Source organism: Dama dama, chromosome 15 (genome assembly GCF_033118175.1).
Source record: "Dama dama isolate Ldn47 chromosome 15, ASM3311817v1, whole genome shotgun sequence".
Taxonomy (NCBI): domain Eukaryota; kingdom Metazoa; phylum Chordata; class Mammalia; order Artiodactyla; family Cervidae; genus Dama; species Dama dama.
The window spans coordinates 64,477,101-64,497,015 of record NC_083695.1 but is presented as its reverse complement, the minus strand read 5'-3'; the positions used below and the strand labels follow the sequence as shown (position 1 = coordinate 64,497,015).

The following is a 19,915-nucleotide window of genomic DNA, read 5'->3' as shown; positions in this document are numbered from 1 at the left end:
GTGGACACTCTCTGGGTTTCTGCTTCCTGTCCAACGTGAGCAGACGCATTGTGTATGGGGAGGCGTGGCTTTGTAGGTAGCACCGATTGGGTGCAACAAAATAAAAACAGAGGGCTGCTCTCCTGGCCGCAGAGGTTCCAAAACCTGGCTGCACCCCAGCATCAGTGGGGAAGATTTCTATGAGATTCCTGGGAAACTGTTGAATCAGGATCTCCACGTGGTGGGTCAAGGAATGATCCCACTTACCAATAAATATTTGTGCATGTGTACTTGTCTGCTACCAAATACACAGAAACGGGCTGCAAGGGCTCTCAGCAAACTAAAGAAGGTGGTTGCCTCGGAGAAAGAAAGAATGGGGAGGGGGTAACCTCCTGGTTTGGTTTGTGTACTTCTGGATTATTTGGCTTTTTGATAAGAATGCATCCAAATATTCCATAATTGAATTAAAAAAAAAAAACGCTGTGTGGGAGGAGTTTCTTGAGAACGTGGAATCGTGTGGACCTTTGAGTCACTTCATCACACACCTTCATGAGAAACCCACACTCCCCAAGAGCAGGCGGACTCACCAGGGCCACACAGCCTGCTAGTGGCTTGAGATCAGTTCAGAACTTAGAAGTCCGCTGATGGGGTGAGGGGACTGTGAATCTAGAAGGGACTCCCCATAGGACTGCCAGATAAAAATGCATGATTTGTTGTTTATCTGAAATTTAAATTGAACTGGGCTTCCTGTATTTTTGTTTGCTAAATCTGGCACCCCATACCCCCTAGGGAACGTGATAGACTTGAAAAGCTCAGGAGGGGGGACGTTCTCTATTCCTAAAGTTCCCTGGAGAGGGCCAAGGCACGCTCCTGAAAATGGGCACAGACAGAGGGATTTCCAGCCACCCCTTGAACTTGAAACAAGAATTTTCTCACTACAGATCCTGGGAACTCTGACCACACGTTCATTGATTCGATGGGGCTTTTGCTGTTTGTCATTGTCAGTGATGGTTTTTGTGTGTGGGTTTTTTGTTTTGCTCAGATTTTACACTTTTGCAGTGAGTGTGTGTAGGTATTTGTGTGTGTATGTCTGTGTGTGTGTGTGCCAAGTGTGCTGCAGCCAAGGCATGGCCCAGCGCCTGTAACCGTCATTCTTCATTTGCAGGAGTTCTCCTTTGCCAACTATTTGGCCTGCTCTGATGTTTCCAAATGCAGTTGTTAGTGAACTTTTGTGTTTGGAACAAGTGCATTGTGTGGGCCGAGCTGGTCCCTGGGAGGGGTCAGTGCCATGAAATCTGCCGGGAGGAGGCAGGTCAATGCCCCTTTGGCAGGAGGGAGAGCGGATTAGAGCGGATTGTGAAAGTATGCATCTTGCTCTGAAAAACTGTGCATTGCATATTTTCCCAGGGCAGTGTGTGAAACTCCAGGCATAATGGACGCATAACTTTTTATGAATGAACCCTTTATGACTCCCCATGGAGTCCTCTTGTAGTGTCCTCATCTGCATTTCCTCTTCTTGATATCCTTATTAAACTCCACCTCCAAAGGCGGGAACCAGAGTTCAGTTTAGGAATTTGACACTTTTTCTCTCATCCAATTTCTCTCCAGCCTGTTAGTCTCCCTGGGAGGAGGCTGTTTGGGTCCCGGCTTTTCACATCCTGATTAAAGGGAAATGTAAGTAGATTGAGAACATTTCACGCCTGCTTAAAGGTAGCAGATTCATTTTTTCAGTTTCGAGGGTCACTGATGAGTTTGCACCTAGAGAGGGGAGAAAGGTGGCTGCACAGAACTCATCCAGTAACCTGAAATGCTGGCCTATTAATTGGATTCTCCTCCCTTCTTTCTGCTAGAGGAATTACTCTAACAATGCACTTTTGTATGCAGAACCATCCTTGGGCATTCTGTACCACCACAATGCGCACAAAAGCCTTTTTCCCCACTTTCCCTGAAGTGGGGAGGGAAGTTCAGAAAGGCCAGGCCGGCCAATCAGTGTCGCGTGGCCCCACTACTGGGGGCTCCCTGGACTGGGGCAGCCTCCCAAATGAGCAGAACCCATACCACGAGGCAAATTGGCATGCCTGGCATTGTCACAGGCTTGCTCTATGGTTTGAGTCTTTGATCGTCATTCCAATGTGTCTGTTTCCAAACTGGGAAATGGGAATAGTGATTACATTCCCAGAGAACAGATTTGATGTCTATTGATCCAAAAATGTACAGTGTTTAGAACCAAGTCCTAAACAGAGATGGTCCTTTGGATGGTGGGTGGCAGTAATGGTGAGCATGATGAAGAGGGTTAGACTGGGGATGAAGGTCAAGATCTCAAGCTGCTAAGGTTCAAATCCTGCTGCACTTACAATCTTGAATGTGTCCCAATGTGCTCAGTCGCTCAGTCGTGTCTGACTCCTTGTGACCCCGTGGACTGCAGCCTGCAGGGTCCTCTGTCCATGTAATTTTCCAGGCAAGAATACTGGAGTGGGTTGCCATTTCCTACTCCAGGGTTACAACCTTGAGTATAACTTAAATTGAGTATGGTAGTAGTGGTTTAGTTGCTAAGTCATGTCTGACTCTTGTGACCCCATGGACTGTAGCCTGTCAGGCTCCTCTGTCCATGGGATTCTCCAGGCAAGAATACTAGAGTGGGTTGCCATTTCCTCCTCCATAAATTGAGTATAATTCAACTCAAATTCTCCAAGGCTCAGTTTTCTCAGAAACGAGATTAATAATAGCACCTACTTCAAAAGGTAGTAGGGAGACAGATAATCTATATAAAGTGCATAGGACAGTGTCTGGTATAGACTAGCTCGATTTAAAAGGGAACTTTTATTAGAACCATTACTATGATGGTAAAAGTCTGGTGACATCAGTCTAGGGACAGAGTAGGAGGTTCAGGTTAAGAATTGCAAGGTGATTTGGGGAGATTTTGCTTAGAAATAATTTGTGATTTATTCTACCAAGCCTAGCTCTGCCACGGCCATAAAGGGGCTTCCCTGGTGGCTCAGTCAGTAAAGAATCTGCAATGCAGGAGACTTGGGTTCAGTCTCTGATTTGGGAAGATCCTTTGGAGGAGGGCATGGCAACCCACTCCAGTATTCTTGCCTGGAGAATCCCCATGGACAGAGGAGCCTGGCGGGCTGCAGTCCATGGAGTTACGAAGCACCGGACACGACTGAGTGACTAAGCACACGAGCACAAGGCAGTGAAATCCAGCTGAGCCTGTAATTCCTACCTCCTCCCGGATAGTGGAGCAGAGGCAGGTTGTCCTGCGGCCCCAGGGTGGGTGCTTCAATCTCATCTGGTTGGGTTCTTAGGCAACAAGGAGGTGGAAGTCCCTTTCTCTTTTGGAAACATCCCCAGCAGCTGTGACAGCTGGGATTTTAAAAGGAGGAATTTGGACTTGAAACTGGGTTTGGCTGAGAAACCGTTCTTTTTGTGAACCAGCATTCAGCGGCTCTGTCTCCTCACTGGTGAGAAATACCTCCCCAGGTTTACATGTTGTTTTCCAAAAACTAATTGATACTAATTGGTGATGCTGAAGGAGCCATTACTGGAAGTGTAGAAGCATCTGATGGATTTTTCCCTGTTCAATTCTCAACAATAGTTTCAGCTCATCTTATTAAGTTCCCCAGATCCGAAAGGCTGCAGGGGGCCAGAATTGGAAGGTTAGGAGCCTTCCAAGACGCTTGCTCCTTGGAAGAAAAGCTATGACCAGCTTAGACAGCATATTAAAAAGCAGAGACATTACTTTGCCAACAAAGGTCTGTCTAGTCAAGGCTATGATTTTTCTAGTGGTCATGTATGGATGTGAGAGTTGGACTATAAAGAAAGCTGAGCGCTGAAGAATTGATGCTTTTGAACTGTGGTATTGGAGAAGACTCTTGAAAGTCCCTTGGACTGCAAGGAGATACAACCAGTCCATCCTAAAAGAAATCAGTCCTGAATATTCATTGGAAGGACTGATGCTGAAACTCCAATCCTTTGGCCACCTGCTGTGAAGAACTGACTCATTGGAAAAGACCCTGATTCTGGGAAAGATTGAAGGCAGGAGGAGAAGGTGACAACAGAGGATGAGATGGTTGGATGGCATCACTGACTTGATGGACATGAGTTTGAGCAAGTTCCGGGAGTTGGTGATGGACAGGGAAGCCTGGTGTGCTGCAGTCCATGGGGTCGCAAAGAGTCAGACACGACTGAGAGACTGAACTGAACTGAACTAGGAGCTTCTACCCTCTATGTCACCCCTAAAGATTGTTGACCCCCGTTGGCCAATAGCAAGTGTCTTTTATTATATAGTGGCTTTTATTCCTCCCTGACTCACTCCCACATTTCTCAGAAGGGCAATAAGAGGATACCCATTAAATACCTGTCAAGTGAACTTTAAAATGGTTTTTGGAGATGAAATTCACACACCATACAACTCTGCATTTAAAGCATGCATGTCAGCAGTGATGGCATGCTCACAGATTTGTACAGCCATCACCACAGATTTAGAACATCTTCATCAGCCCTCAAAGAAGACCCATGCCCATTCACAGTCATTCCCCCACAATGTTAAATGGATTTTTGAGTGATTCATACTGTTAGCACTTGGCAAAACCATGTGCTTTCCATCCAAATAGACCTTGACTAGTCTGTGTTGTGAGCTGATCAGTGTGACTTAGCTCACCTCCCACCCCACCCCCATCTCTAGTCTTGCTGTGCTGCTATCCTTATATGGCATTGGAAGTGATAATAGTCAAGGAGGACCATGCTCTGGGAAGGACTGACCTTCCCCCTTTTCCTCTGTAAAAGGTCCAAATTTCATAGAATGTATTCATCAGCTTAAAAAATACACATTTTGGAGAAGGAAATGGCAACCCACTCCAGTATTCTTGCCTGGAAAAGTCCATGGACAGAGGAGCCTGGCAGGCTGCAATCCATGGGATTACATAACTGAGCATGTGTGCACGAGGGTGGAGGGAGATGGGTTGGTAGCAATAAAGTGGTAGAACTAAAAAAAAAAAAAAAATACACATTTATTTGTATTTTCCATAACGCAAGTTCAATAACAATTAGGAACCCCTTTGCATCAGATAGTGGGAACTTAATTGAAGTCAATTTGTGTTCCTCCTCCCCAGAGTGCCAGTAGGGGGCACACTTTGTGCCAGGGCCTGGTGTCCCAGGGGCATCTGCATTGCTATCCCAACTGGCATTCCTGGTTCGACCTCATCCCCCTCTGGTCTCCAGTGCTCTGGGATCTAAGTGGCTGTTGTGCCTTATCCTGTCTCAACTTCTCCAGCCCCATGTAGATCAGTGCCAAGTCCACATCTCCCTAGAAGATGTTCTATGGGAGGCATTCAATGGCTGTCCAGGCCCTCTGGGCCATGGGAAAGTTCCTTCTATCCCCTTCCCAGGAGTCCTGTTGCTGCCATCCTTTCCTGCTTTTGAACTCTGCCTGCCTGTCTCCTGCCCTAATGTCTTAAGAAACCATATAGACACTCCTGTTCTGAGCCCAGGTGGGACATGGGTCTTGTTACGCCTCAAGGCTCTGCCAGGAACTTACCCCGGGGGCACAGCTCTCTGCTTCTCCCAACTCCTTAAACCTCCCTGGGGCATCTATCATCCTTGTCCGCCTGGGGCACCAAGTCTTTCCAGAGGTCCCATCATGCCCTCTCCAATTTTCTGTCCCCCTAGTCCCCTTGCTCCTCTATCCCAGGAATCTTTCTAAGACAACAAAGGGAAGGGAATGTGCTCTTTTTCACTGTGTACTTTCCTAAATTTTTGGTGTTGTGACCAGACTTGTGGAATTCAAAAGCCAAGAAGATCTGATCACATCACCTTGTGTCCTCTGGCAACCCTTCCTGGGGCAAGGAAGGTATAAGGCATGCCCCTCAAATAGAAGGCTATGTATGTAGTAGAAATACCAGGGGGGACCCTCATCACTCGCTCAGACCACCACCCCACCCCTGGCCTTGCTGAGACGTCCTCCTCCCACTCAGCACTCATCATGACCCCCTGGCAGGGGAGGGGCCACATTCTGGGTATTCGGTTGATTGGCATCTGAGACTCTCCGGAAGGAGGCACACCGGCGGTCACTGGTTCCATTCCAGCTTTTCATCCTTCAGTGCTACAGGATGAGTCAGTCACCCAGTGAGGACTGCTCCCCTTGAACCTCATCTGAAGCAGCACTGCCTGCTCTCTCTCTCTTTCTGCTTGTGCTGAGCCCCCTCCTTGCTGTCTGCCAGCAGCCTGACAGTTCTTTTCCCTTTCCCAGGTAGGTTTTGTGGCGACAAAGTCCCAGAGCCCCTCATCTCCACGGACAGCCGGCTCTGGGTGGAATTCCGAAGCAGCAGCAACATCCTGGGCAAGGGCTTCTTCGCAGTATATGAAGGTTTGTTCAGGAGGGGAGAGGCCGCCGGTATGGCTCCTGACGTGCCTCTGTCCTTCCCACCCTGTGCCTGTGCCCCTTCCCACCCTGGCCCGGGCAGCAGCTGCCGGTGCCATGAGGGTGGGGTAGCCGTCGTCCCCTTCCCCCATGTCTGGAAGCAGAGAGGCCAGCTGGGCTCCCTTCAGCACAGGCTACCTGTCACTACCCTGCTCAACCCCATTAGAGTCCAGCGGGGACGGTGTTGGGGACTTAGAGAACCCTGGGGAAATGCAAGCCACCTCTGAGGAGCTGTATGAGGCTGAGCAAAGAACCCAACCTCTCTGAGTTTCATTTGTGAAACAGGGACTTTGGACAACGTCCAGGAATTTCCAGCTGATTTCTTGGAAGGGTGGTGGTTGAGGAAACCAAGAGGTCTGGACTCTAGGCAGCTGCCACCAGGGCAATTCTGCTTCTGTCTATTCTACATATTGGGTCTCTCTGGCTAAATAACCCTGTGCCCTCCCTCCCCCAGAGGAAAAGTCCCTCAGGGACTTAGATTGTAATTTTGGAGAGGCCCAAGTTTTTGTTTTTTAATATTTATTTATTTGGCTGCACCGGGTCTTAGTTACAGCATGTGGGACATTTTTAGTTGTGGCACGTGGGATCTACTTCCCTGACTAGGGTATCAAACCTGAGCCCCTTGCATTAGGAGCTCAGAGTCTTAGCCACTGGACCACCAAGGAAGTCCCAAGTTTTGTTTTTATAAAGGAAATAGCATGGGTGTGCGTATGTACACATCAGTCTCTACCCATGGCCCTCCTTCCTCTGCATCAGGGTTACAGGGGGAAGTCAGATATCACTGCTGCTGGGACCCCCTCCCTCAACACTGCCCCACCCCCCATACCCGCACACTTGATTGGAACTTCTGAAGGTGTGGCCCCTGTTTCCAGAGCTTGAAAAAATATGCCAGGTGATTGTGATGCCAAGCAAAGGTAGAGAGTCACTGCTCTCCATGGTTATTTTCTTTATATGAGAAAAATTCAGAGTTGCAAACACAGGGAACCATGCCTTTCCAGAGGCATCAGTCCATTGGAAATGAAAATGTTGGCAAGTGGAGCCACCTAGCGGTGTACTTCCTTAGTAAGCTCTGACGGGGGACCCCCCTTCCTCCTGGCTCTTTTTCTAAAGCTACCTGTGGGGGAGACATTAACAAAGATGCCGGTCAGATTCAATCTCCTAACTACCCGGATGATTACAGACCTTCCAAGGAATGTGTTTGGAGGATTACCGTTTCGGAGGGGTATCACGTGGGGCTTACCTTCCAAGCTTTTGAGGTGAGTACTGCTGGTCTTAGACACTGCTCTATAAAGATGAGTTTCCAGTTTGGGATTGAAGACAGGAACCCAAGAGGCTATTTCAAGTCCAAGGCACATTTTGCCAGGACATCTGGTATCAAAACCTCTGCAGGTTTTGAGATTGCATCTGCCTCCTTTCTGAAGGCTGCTGGAGAGGGTGGGGGAATCATTGAAGCATAAGTCCAGAATGGGATCCCAGGGCGTTTTATTGACTCTTTCTTCCCAGTTTATCATGACTTAATGTCTTTTCAACTTGATTCATCCTTGCCTTACACAAGTAGGAGACAGCTTGGAAAAGTTCCAGAACACACTTGGGCCTCCTGGTTAGGTTTTTGAGAGTGATATTTAGCTTCCTTTCTTAGATTGAAAACCTTTAGGCCCAGCTGCTCTCTTCCACATTGCCTCTGTTTCTCCATTTAGATCGAAAGGCACGACAGCTGTGCATACGACTACCTGGAAATCCGTGACGGCTTCACGGAAGACAGCGCCCTGATTGGCCACTTCTGTGGCTATGAGAAGCCAGACGATGTGAAGTCCAGCTCCAATAGAATGTGGATGAAGTTCGTGTCCGACGGCTCTATCAATAAAGCTGGCTTTGCAGCCAATTTTTTCAAGGGTATGAATTAGCAGTTGTTTCCATTTTAGACATAGGAAGAGGTATTGCCCCTCGGCCAAAGAATCACTACACCCACAGACCTTAGCACCAAACAAGGCTCCCTGCAGGGGGTGGGGGGCAGCAATCCGTTTATGCAAAGAGCTGTGCATAGATTCCCCAGTAGAGAGAGTTCTCCACTGACTCAGGAACAGGCTTAGTCTTGGCTTCTGTCTTTGTGGCAGAAAGTTTTGCTGCTGTGCTTGGAAATTAGGTTTATCTGTTTACAAGGTCAGCTTCATGAACCTTAGTGAAACTGAGCATTGATAACAATTTTTGTTTGTGTAGTCACTATCATTAATTGAGCACCTATTGTGTCAGGAACCACGCAAGGTACTTGATTTACACTATGTCACTTAATGCCCTTGATCAAGGTTGAAAAAGGCAGGCTCAGGGTTGCTCAGATAGTTAAGTGGCAGACCAAGAATCCAGTCACAGTCTGACTCCTAAACAAACTCTCTCCAGAACACTGCCTTGCATTCCCTGATATGGGGTAGAGAGGCAGCCCAGGTCTTTAGCTCCTGAAGCATCAACTTGCAGCCTGCAAGTCTACACTCAAGTGGGCAGGGCTTGTTGGGGAGACTGAGAGGGACTGGTGCTCAGGAAACGAATATCCGTGCTGCATTAGGGACTGACTGCTCTCCAAGTTCTTGATAAAATCAGGCCCAGAGTGGCATGGGAAGACCATCATTCCTGGCCCCAGCGGAACAGCTTCCTAAGACTCTTTTGAATGGACAGGTCTGCCTTCTCCACTTTCAGTGCCCTGGAATTCCTCAGACCACTTGCTAAGAAGGAATATAGGATATTCCGTAGTGCCTTTGGATTGGGCACCCACCAGCACACCAGCAGCACTGAATGGATATATCCAGTCTATAACTGGGGTGACCGATCAGTAACTCCTTCCCTCTTCCCTCCTTTCCTGGGCTTCTGGCTGCGCTGACCCAGAAATCCTGGTCCCTTCCTTACTGTGTCTCCCCATCTGCCCCCCTTTCTATCCCCTTCTCCCAGGTTTTAGGTGAGCAGATGGTGTCAGAAGAGCCCATTTCCAGCTGTGTGACTTGAGCCGGCATCCCTTTGTCCTTATTGAAGCCTCAGTGTTCCTCTCTAAAACAAGGAGAAGGAAATCTGCCCATTTTCCCCAACCAGCTGTGAAGCCCCAATGAACTAATGGCTGTGGAGACACTTCATAAGCTGAAAAGTGCCACAGGACTGTGTGAGAATGTTATTTTTTCCTGCTTTGAGGCATCTGATGACAGCAAACCAAAACAGCAAGAAGCATAGCATTCTGAATTACTGGAGGCAAAGTTAAATACTTTCCCAAGCAAAAACAAAGCAAAAAAACACAGAAAAAACAAGCCATAGCACGTGGATTGCAAATACAGTTAGGTTAGTGATCATAGTGGAAAGAAGAATGTGGGGGTCTTAGTAGAGATCCCAGGAAAGTCACAGCCCCCGCCCCACCTTAGCCCAGACTGCACGTGCTATCTCCCAGCCTGGGGACACCCCCATCTGACTTAGCAGCTACAGTGGCTGGGTGGTCTTCAGCAAGTTACAAATCCTCTCTGAGTCCCAGTCTCCCCACCTATAGAAATGATACTACTAGTTTATCTCAGAGTTATTGTCAGGAAAAAATGAAATGGCATTAAGTGAATAGACATGGTATCCTGTTTAGTCCTGTTAATTGTCTTTGCTAAGGAAGGGATCTCTGAAGTGGTTATTTTTTTCTCTGGAAAAAATGATGTGACCGTTTCTTCTTGCTGTCAGTTTTTTTTTTTTTTTTTTTTTCATGTATCAGTTTTTTATCGATGCTCTAACAGATCACCACAAATGTGATCATCTTACAGTTCTCAAGGTCAGACTTCCTTGCCTTTCCCAGCTTCTGGGAGGAGGCGCCTGCACTTCTTGACTGGTGGTGCTTTTTGGTCTTCAAGCCAGCAAGGGTGGCTGAGACCGTCTCAGGCTGCATCATCGACCTCGGTCTCCATCGTTGTTTCCTTTTCTGACTCTGATTCTCCTCCTGCTACTGTCAGTTGGAAGGACCCTTGTAGTTACTGTGGGCCCACCAAGCTGATCCAATGTAGTCTCCCATTTCAAGAACCTGAATCTAATCACATATGCAAAGTCCTTTTTGCCATGTAAGGGTAAGGTGACACAGATTCTAGGTTCCAGGACTGTGATATGAATGACTTTGGGAGACCTCATTTTAGTTAACCTGTCACCCATAATCATGAGGTTTTATTCTAATTCTCTTGGTCCTAATTCTCCTGTCCTTCTTCTTCCCTGATTTCCCACCCCCAGGTCTTAGGTGTTGGGACTTCTTTGCGGTAAGATAACTGATAACCAGTTGGCACTGGTCCACCCACATCTCATTCCTGGTTCTACTGATGATCAGCATTATAATTTTGAGAGGACCAGCTAAAATCGAAGGGCTTCCAAATTGAACAAGTTAAAATAGTGTGCCCAGTTAAATTCAAAATTCCGATAAGAATGATCTTTTTAGTGTGTGTCCCAAATATTGCATACTGTACTAAGAAATAATTGTTCATCTGAAATTCAACTTTAACTGAACCTTCTGCTTTTTTTTGTGGCAGCCCTAGTGGAGATGACTGGAGAAGGCAACGGCATCCCACTCCAGTACTCTTGCCTGGAAAATCCCATGGACGGAGGAGCCTGGTAGGCTGCAGTCCATGGGGTCGCTAAGAGTCGGACACGACTGAGCGACTTCACTTTCACTTTTCACTTTCATGCATTGGAGAAGGAAATGGCAACCCACTCCAGTGTTCTTGCCTGGAGAATCCCAGGGACGGCGGAGCCTGGTGGGCTGCCATCTATGGGGTCACATAGAGATGGACACGACTGAAGTGACTTAGCAGCAGCAGCAGTGGAGATGACAGGCATTGCAATGGTGGGTGGGTGGGGGATCCTCTCTGTGATGCTAAACCAGTTTGTAAGGGACTGAGTCGAGAACCTTGACCTGCTCTGACCAGCTGTGATAACTGGCTCTGTTTTGCTGGTTAGAAAATGCCATCTTCTCCCCACTCCACATTTAACATTTATTCAGCAGTCATCAAACTCTGTGTCAGGGGCTGTGGGACAGAGGAGAACATGGTCATTGTCTTCAAGAACTCAAGCTGACCAAGGGGACCTGTGAGCCAATGGGCAGTGATGTTGTGTGAAGTGTGGACATCGGAGGAGGGTCTCACTCAGTGTGGGGGTGGGGTGAGTGAGTACCCAGACAAGCTACTTCAAAGACATTTCAGTTGGCAGACATCCTTTTAGATGCCCATCAAGGTGTTGAGGCCCACGTACACTAACTTAGTGCAGAGTTAAGACATCTTTTTTGAGCTCGTTTTTATGTCAAGAAGGGCCTCAGAGAACCACTTTTAGAAAAGGAGAAGTATACAGCATTGACCTTGACCCTGAGTCTTCAACGAAGAGCCAGGTCTGGTGGAAGCCTCTTTGGGACCTGTCTATTAAAGGAGAAAGAAAAGACATTTATTGAGTGCCAGAAGCTGCATTAGTTACTTCCCTTTGTCTTCGGAAAAACTGCTTGCTTGGTGTTATTACCCCCATTTTAAAACAGAAGAAACTGAAGCTCTAAGGAGGCTGAGCTAGAACTAGACCCCAGATGTGTAGGATTTCACAACTCACTGTCTTTCCTCTACAGAGACCTGAAAGCCACAGGAAAGTAAAGTGAAGGGATTTGAATTTTTCATTTGATTCTGATGCTCATCGCCTTTCTGCCTTCTCTACACGTGGGAGTATAGGGTAAAGGGCCCTGGCTTCAGCCTCTGCAGTGTGGGGTCTTGTCCTGCCCACGCCCCTTCCCCGCTCCCCTTCCCCGCTCCCCGCTCTCAGGCAGGTCAGTTTTCCTTTCTGAGACTCAATCCTGCCTGCTTTGTCCTCCACCGTATTCCTAGTGCCAGACCCAGAGTGAGTTCAATAAATACTTATGGGGCAAAGGATGAATGAATACGGCTCAGATTCTCACTTGTGGATTGGGCTTCTTGCTCCCTGCTCTGCCTACCTTTCAGGGTTCCCACGAGGATGAATGGAGCCAGAGAACACAGTGCAGAGCAGTGCTGTCCAACAGAAATAGGAGGCGAGCCACAAACGCAGGCCATGGATGTAACTTTAAACTTTCTAGCACCCACCTTACAAAACACGTAGAAGAAGCAGCAGAAAGAAAGAGGCAAAATTAGTTTTAATACCATGTTTCCTTTAACCCAATGTTAAATAAATAAATGTCAAAAAATACTATCATGTTAATATGTAATCAATATACATAGTATTTTTTTAAAGTTTTAAAACTTTTTAAATGTTTTTATTTATGTATTTTTGGCTGCACAGGGTCTCTGTTGCTCAACACAGGCTTTTTTTCCAGTGGCGCTGCACAAGCTTCTCATTGCAGTGGCTTCTCTTGTTTCGGAGCACAGGCTGTAGGTACACGGGCTCAGTAGTTGTGGTACACAGGCTTAGTTGCCCCGTGGCATGTGGAATCATCCCAGATCAGGGATCAAACTCTTGTCCGCTGCATTGGCAGGCAGTTCTTAACCACTGGACCGGACCACTGGGTCGGATCCAATGTACAAATATTGGGAGAGATTTTATGGCTTTTTTCCCCACACTAAGTGGACATCCAGCGTGTCTTACCCTCACAGCAGGTCTGAACTTAGACTAGCTGTGTTCCAAGAGCTCTGCAGTTACGTGGGGTCTAGCACAGGTTAGTAGAGGTCTGGACACAGCCAGCTCCTTTGCCAGCCTTTTTCCTACAAGGCCATCAGTAGGATGTCCTGTGAGCACACAGGGGCTAGGAATTCTCGCGTGTGTCAGGAATTCTCCAGTAAAAGAAACTAGAAGAGCAGCTACAGAGGCCACGCAGAGGAGTTGGACCAGCCACTGAAGCTCTGGCCTTGGTGCCAGTTGGCAGGAATCTCTGCCCAGGGCCCAGCTGGCACATGGCTCTGTCCAGGGTGCCAGTTGGCCTCTGCAGCCCTCACCTGGTGCCAGATGGCTTTCCCGCTCAGAGCCTGCTGGCAGGGCAGCAGGCAGAGCACCTCACATCCCTGCTTACTTGGGGAGATAGCGAGTGTGTTTGCAGGTTGGCTGGGACAGTTTGGTGATACGTTCCCCACATCAAGGGTGGGAGGATCCCCACATTCCCCAGTCGCAGTGCTGCAGGCCCACCATGGAGTGTTTGATGTGGGGGGTGGGGGGTGGGTGCTGGCTTTCTTCAAGGTGCCTTAGAAGCTTATGGATGTGCCCTGCCTTCCCTTTCCTTAACTCTGAAATAGCTTTGGGATCCTGCCTGAGTCATCTCATTATCTAACCTCAGAATGTTCCTTCTGTCACTGGTACCACTTGGAGAAGGCAAAAAAGAATCAGAATCCCGCTCTGCGAAGCTGGTACCTGGTTCAGCCTCTTCTCCCACCACACTTCCCTACTCCCCCAGATTTTCCTGGGGTACTTAGTCTTGACCACTGTAGCCCAGAGCAAGCACGAGCCTGTTGACTTCAAGTAGGTGCTACTTCAGTTCAGTGGGAGGTGACGCAGAGTACACCCAGGCCCACACCTTCAAGGGCAGGGCCCTAGTACACTTCCATGCCACCCACCCGAGTTGGAGCAGGGGTGGAAATGGCCAAACATCCCATCACCCTTCTAGTCTTCAGGAGAACTATACTCCCTCTGCTTAAGTACAAACCCAGCCCACCAGCCTCTTGCCCTCCACATGGCTAAGGATGCCAGGAGACCTAACAGTGGTCCTCCTTTCTTGCCTATGACATACGTGTGTCCTTCCATGGCCATATCACATTCTGGCATTGGTCTCCCCCCATCCTGGCCACCCATCTGGGCCCTTTAACTTGTTCTAGGTTGATGGGCTCTTTCCGTGGTTCCTGTTTTCCTTCCTCCTATGCCCTCCAGCCAGTTTCTTGACTCTGCTATGCTGCCTTCTTGCCCATCTAGTCTTCCTTCATTGGCCCATCCTTGGTGCTTTTTTCTTCTTTCTGTTCCTATCTCTCTTCCTTCCCCAGGCCCACGCTACTCTACTCTGCCCTGACTCAGGGATGTCTGGCGACCTTATCCTTTTCACTACTCCCATCATTGTGTCTCCACCCACTGAAATTTCAAAAGCAACTCTGCTCTTGTCTAGAGCAATAACTACTGTGTACCTAGAGTCTATATGCTGGGTACTTTGCAGGCATCATTTTCAATCACCACAACCCTGAAACCAGGTATTATAGTCATTTTAAAACTGGAAGAAGTCTCAGAGAGGTCAAATCACCCAGTTTATTGAAGGATGATTCACTGGTGAATCCAACCCAGGTCTGTTTGGCTCATGCTAAAGACTGGACTCTTTCTTTTTCTCATTATTAATGCTTCTCATTTTATACTTTTTAGCAAATGTCTAGGAAAGTGCTTTGCCTACTATAAAGTAGTAAATAATTGTAGGATTGTTACTATTTTAGCATACTTAGTACTTATATTTGTTTGTGACTGTGGGGCTTCCCTGATAGCTCAAACAATCTGCCTGCAATGCAGGAGACCCTGGTTTGATTCCTGGGTCGGGAAAATCTGCTAGAGGAGGGATAGGACCCTCCAGCCCATCCTGGAGGAGGGATAGGCTATCCACTCCAGTATTCTTGGGCTTCCCTTGTGGCTCAGCTGGTAAAGAATCTGCCTGCAACGCGGGAGACCTGGGTTTGATCCCTGGGTTGGGAAGATCCCCTGGAGAAGGGAAAGGCTATCCACTCCAGTGTTCTCTCCTGGAGAATTCCATGGACTGTATAGTCCATGGGGTCACAAAGAGTCAAACACAACGGAGCCACTTTCACTTCACAAGGACAACTTCAACCCCTTGCCTAACAGGGTGTTCCCTAAATCCAGTCCTCCCTACTGACCAACTTATTTGAGCTTTTGTTGAACCCAAGGACACATCACTCTTAGAGCCACCACCTAAATCTGCTTCCCACTATAGGAAATGATGGGGGATTTACAAACTGTCCTTTACCCAGTGATGAGCCACCAGGTTGAGTGTTTTGTGCTTCGTGGATCAGGGAGATTGGAAGGAAGTGAGTTTATTTGAGTTGGAGTTTTTGAATTGAAAAAAGGAGAATTGACGGTTGAAAGTTTTGCATTTTCTGCAGGACCACTGTGTTAGAAGTTGCCAGGAGTCAGAGTTTTTAACAATTCAAATTTCAAAGAACTAGAAATACTTAAAAACAGTGAGAGTTCTATCTCTGGGTGTTTTCCAGCAGGGTCTGAAAAGCTCTCTACCAGAAATCTTATTAAGTGGATCCGTGCTGAGGTGGCAGGACTGAGAATCTTTTCAAGCTTTTATCAACTTGAAAATGTCCTCATTCCTTTTATTTTATGTATGATGTGAGGTCTTGTGAGATTTTGTGAACTCCGTCTTTGCTCTGTTCTTACCTTCCCTGGTATTAGGAAACCAACACTTCTACCCACTCCCCAACCCTTTCTTCTTCCTAGATTGGGCTCTTGTTGTTTGAAGATCTCTCCGTGTCTCATCGTCCTTTCACTAGACTGCAGCTCTGTTAGGCCACAATCTGCATGCTCTTTAGGGATAAATGTACCACAAATTGATCACAGAAACTTATGATTTTTTTCCTTTTACGTCTGACACTCTTTTTGGAGACATCCAGTGCCTGAGTTTTTTCTTTCCTCAGTGGTGCAGGGCTGACAGGCTGGGGTGATTCTCCAATGAGTTCTGTGTTCTCTTTCTGGACAACATCCTGCTTGCTGCTCTTTAATTGCCCCCAGCACATCAGTGAACCCCATCTAACTCCCCTGCTAACTCAGTCTCACTGTGGCCTCTTCCTGCAGTTTCTCCTGGGAGCATCGGCTCATCTAAGAGCCAGTGTTTTCTGTAAACTTGACAATCACCCAGGACACATCTTCAAGTTAGTAATAAAAATTTAACTCATAGCTTCCGGCTCTCTCCCTAGAGAATAATTATATACCTTCATCTAGGAGTGTATCTCTTTGTCCCTGTGTGTGTGTGTGTGTGTGTTTGTGTGTGTGTGTGCGCATGCTCGCACACACATGCGTGCATGGTCAGTTGTGTCTGACTATTTGTGACCCCATGGACTGTAGCCCACCAGGCTCCTCTGTCCATGGAATTCTCCAGGCAAGAATACTGGAGGGGTTTGCCGTTTCCTTCTCCAGGGGATCTTCCCGACCCAGGGTTCAAACTCATTTCTCTTGCGTTGGCAGGTGGATTCTTTACCACCGCTCCACCTTGCTGTTGGTCCTTACCCTTTGCTTAATGTCCTGAGAAGTCCCACATTTATGGAGGGAGCCCCAGTTTTATGGCATTGAAGTCGATCATCTTTGGTATGGAAGCTTTGAGATTTATTAAGGTCACAAAGGAACACTGCTGATTAAACTCTTCAAAGAGCACAGTTATCCAAGTTATCCAGGCCTGATCATCTCTCAGAGGAGTCCTGTTTCCTGCTAACAGGTTACTCTCGTGTGCTGTCAAGACTCACTCCCTGCTATAGCTGCTGCCAGTTTCTGTGGACGGGGGACTCCGTGGAAGGCGGGCACCAGGAGTTGTTCTTGTTCTTAGAGGGAATCCTGGGATGTGGACCACAATGGGGAACAGACCTGACAGTTGTTTGATGACTTAACCAGGGTCACCTTCCTCCTCAACAGAGGTGGATGAGTGTTCCTGGCCAGATCACGGTGGGTGTGAGCAGCGCTGCGTGAACACTCTGGGCAGCTACAAGTGCATGTGTGATCCTGGCTATGAGCTGGCCGCTGACAAGAAGGCCTGTGAAGGTTAGTATTGGACCTGCCAAACTGGAGTGAGAAGGGATGGGGGACAAGTCTTAGGAGAAGGGGAACAGATGGAGATGGGGCAGCTGGTCGGCTGTGAAGAAACAATTGTGGGGGATTTTTCACCTCCCTCCTGGAAGGAAAAACAATGTGATAAGGCCACAAACGGGAGATGACTTTATCGGACTCCACCCCAGCAACTGAGCAAATGGAATCATGGAATTTCATTTTCTTCTGTGACCATGTGAAATTCACATGATTATAAAGATGGAAAATGAAAACAAAGAATAACTGTGAGCACTTCAGTGTGACATGACAAATAGCGCATTTCATTCATTTCATTCCAACCTGGCTGGCGGTGTTTCCCTTGCCACCTGCATGACTCTGCCTGTTCATGGAAGACAGGGACATCGCATAGCCTGGTGCAAACATTTCTTAGCCCAAGTCATATGAAGTCCCCAACTATGCCCCTGAGAGGTTAAGCACAAATGCCTCGTCTTCTTTTTAAAAAGCAGTAAAGACTTGCCCTCAACTCCATCCCTCCAAAACCTCAGTTGAAACAGACCAGAAGAAAGGACGTGAATTAATCAGTTCAGATTGTCTATATTTTGTTTTTGTTGATGTTATTAAAGAACAGCAGGGCTTATTGCTGCTTGGGGGAAATCGCAGTCACTTGGAACTAAAACCAAATGAATCTTGCTTCTTTTCCCTCCGTGCAGTGGCCTGTGGCGGTTTCATTACCAAGCTGAATGGAACCATCACCAGTCCCGGGTGGCCGAAGGAGTACCCTACGAACAAAAACTGTGTCTGGCAAGTGGTGGCCCCCGCCCAGTACCGGATCTCCCTTCAGTTTGAAGTGTTTGAACTGGAAGGCAATGATGTATGTGTCCAGGCTCTGATTGACTGAGAATGCTGTTGGGATGTGACCCAGGGCTGGGAACTCGGGAGGGGATCAGCAGGCAGGGAGGTGGCCTCCAAGGGTTGTGGCATTGTAGCTGGGCAGAATCTGGGGTGTTTGTTGAGGCGATTTCAACTGCACACCCTCGGCAGATGGAGTGCTCTCTTCCTCTCATCACCGATAAATCCAAGGAGAAGCAGGAGAAGAGAGGAGGGGGGGTCTAGGGAGTGGGAGGTGGTCAGGACAGGTACGTCCCCTGGGGTAGGAATCTGGGGCTTAGTGTCCAGCTGGGAAGAATGGAGGGGGTGAGATGCATCTGGGGACCAGGGTGGCATAAACAGCCCATTCCCTCCCGTGGGCAGTGGTCATGGGATGACTGCATCAGCCAGCCAAGGCCCAGGCAGAGCCCACTGCTGGACAGCAGGTCCGACGTGCCCCCATCTGCACCTTGGGCTGGAGGGATCCCAGTGAGAGTCGAGAGGACCCTCCTGCCGGACCCAGTCAAACCCATCTGCTCACTTGGAGGGTGCAGCTCTTAGGCAGGAGTCCTGCAGGGTGCCGGGATCTGGGGGGAGGGAAGTGGGAGCCCCCGGAGGCTCCCCACGGCGCTCCCTTGCAGGTGTGTAAGTATGACTTCGTGGAGGTGCGCAGCGGCCTGTCCCCTGATGCCAGGCTGCACGGCAAGTTCTGTGGCTCTGAGACGCCTGAGGTCATCACCTCGCAGAGCAACAACATGCGCGTGGAGTTCAAGTCCGACAACACGGTCTCCAAACGTGGCTTCAGGGCCCACTTCTTTTCAGGTGTGCGGGTTTGGGGGCAAGACCACAGACTGAGGGAGACAGGGTTTTGCAGGCTCCCAGCCTCAGGGCACCCGTCTACCCCTCTCTGTCCGCTGCCCGTGCCCTCATAGTCTCTGCCTCAGTCCGGGTTTTATATAGTGGTAGCTATATTATTATAGGACTGCCGAAACACATGACCACACACTGGGTGGCTCAAAACAACAGAAGTGTTGTCTCTCACAGCTCTGGGGGCCAGAGGTCTGAAATTGAGGTGTGGGAAAGGCTGGACTCCCCCAAAGGGCTTGAAGAAGAGCCTGGGTTGTCTCTTTGTAGCCCCTGGTTCCAGTAGTGAAGTGCTGGGTGGTCTTCAATTCTTTATTTGTTAAGGGTCCTTTAAGGATTCTTAGTTCTCCTCATGGAATCAGAGGCTAAAACACCGAGTGTTTGGTGACCCATTACCGGCAGTAGGCAGAGGGAAGGGAGACACCTGAGCCCCAAGGTTATCCTTGGGGGAGGCCTGGGGGTGGAGGCTGACCCTTGGTTAGTAGGGGAGGAAGCTGCCTTAGGCAAGGGCTGCACACTTGAGGCACAGGAACCACAGTGACGACAGCAGCTAATGCTTGAGTCCATCTATGATAATAAATAAAAGCTAACAGTAGAGTCCCTTGGACTGCAAGGAGAGCCAACCAGTCCATCCTGAAGGAGATCAGTCCTGGGTGTTCATTGCAAGGACTGATGCTGAAGCTGAAACTCCAGTACTTTGGCCACCTCATGCGAAGAGTTGACTCACTGGAAAAGACCCTGATGCTGGGAGGGATTGGGGGCAGGAGGAGAAGGGGACGACAGAGGATGAGATGGCTGGATGACATCACCGACTCGATGGGCATGAGTTTGAGTAAACTCCAGGAGTTGGTGATGGACAGGGAGGCCTGGCGTGCTGCGATTCATGGGGTCGCAAAGAGTCGGACACGACTGAGCGACTGAACTGAACTGAACAGTGACATGGGGCTGGACACTGTTCTAAGTGTTTTTTTCTTATACTAGTTCATTTTCTCCTCTCAACAACCCTGTGAGGTAAGGACACCATGACTGACTCCATTTTACAGGTGAGGC

General features: G+C 48.5%; 1 protein-coding gene across 1 annotated transcript in view; it reads left to right on the top strand.

Moving 5' to 3' along the window:
• Window positions 1–19,915, top strand: part of TLL2 (tolloid like 2) — a 135,713-nt gene that overhangs the window by 103,423 nt on the left and 12,375 nt on the right. The window contains exons 11-16 of the mRNA XM_061163118.1: window positions 6,230–6,346; window positions 7,511–7,656; window positions 8,098–8,293; window positions 17,003–17,128; window positions 17,845–18,005; window positions 18,643–18,823. Coding sequence (XP_061019101.1) covers window positions 6,230–6,346; window positions 7,511–7,656; window positions 8,098–8,293; window positions 17,003–17,128; window positions 17,845–18,005; window positions 18,643–18,823 — 927 coding nt within the window. The remainder of the gene's footprint in view (window positions 1–6,229; window positions 6,347–7,510; window positions 7,657–8,097; window positions 8,294–17,002; window positions 17,129–17,844; window positions 18,006–18,642; window positions 18,824–19,915) is intronic.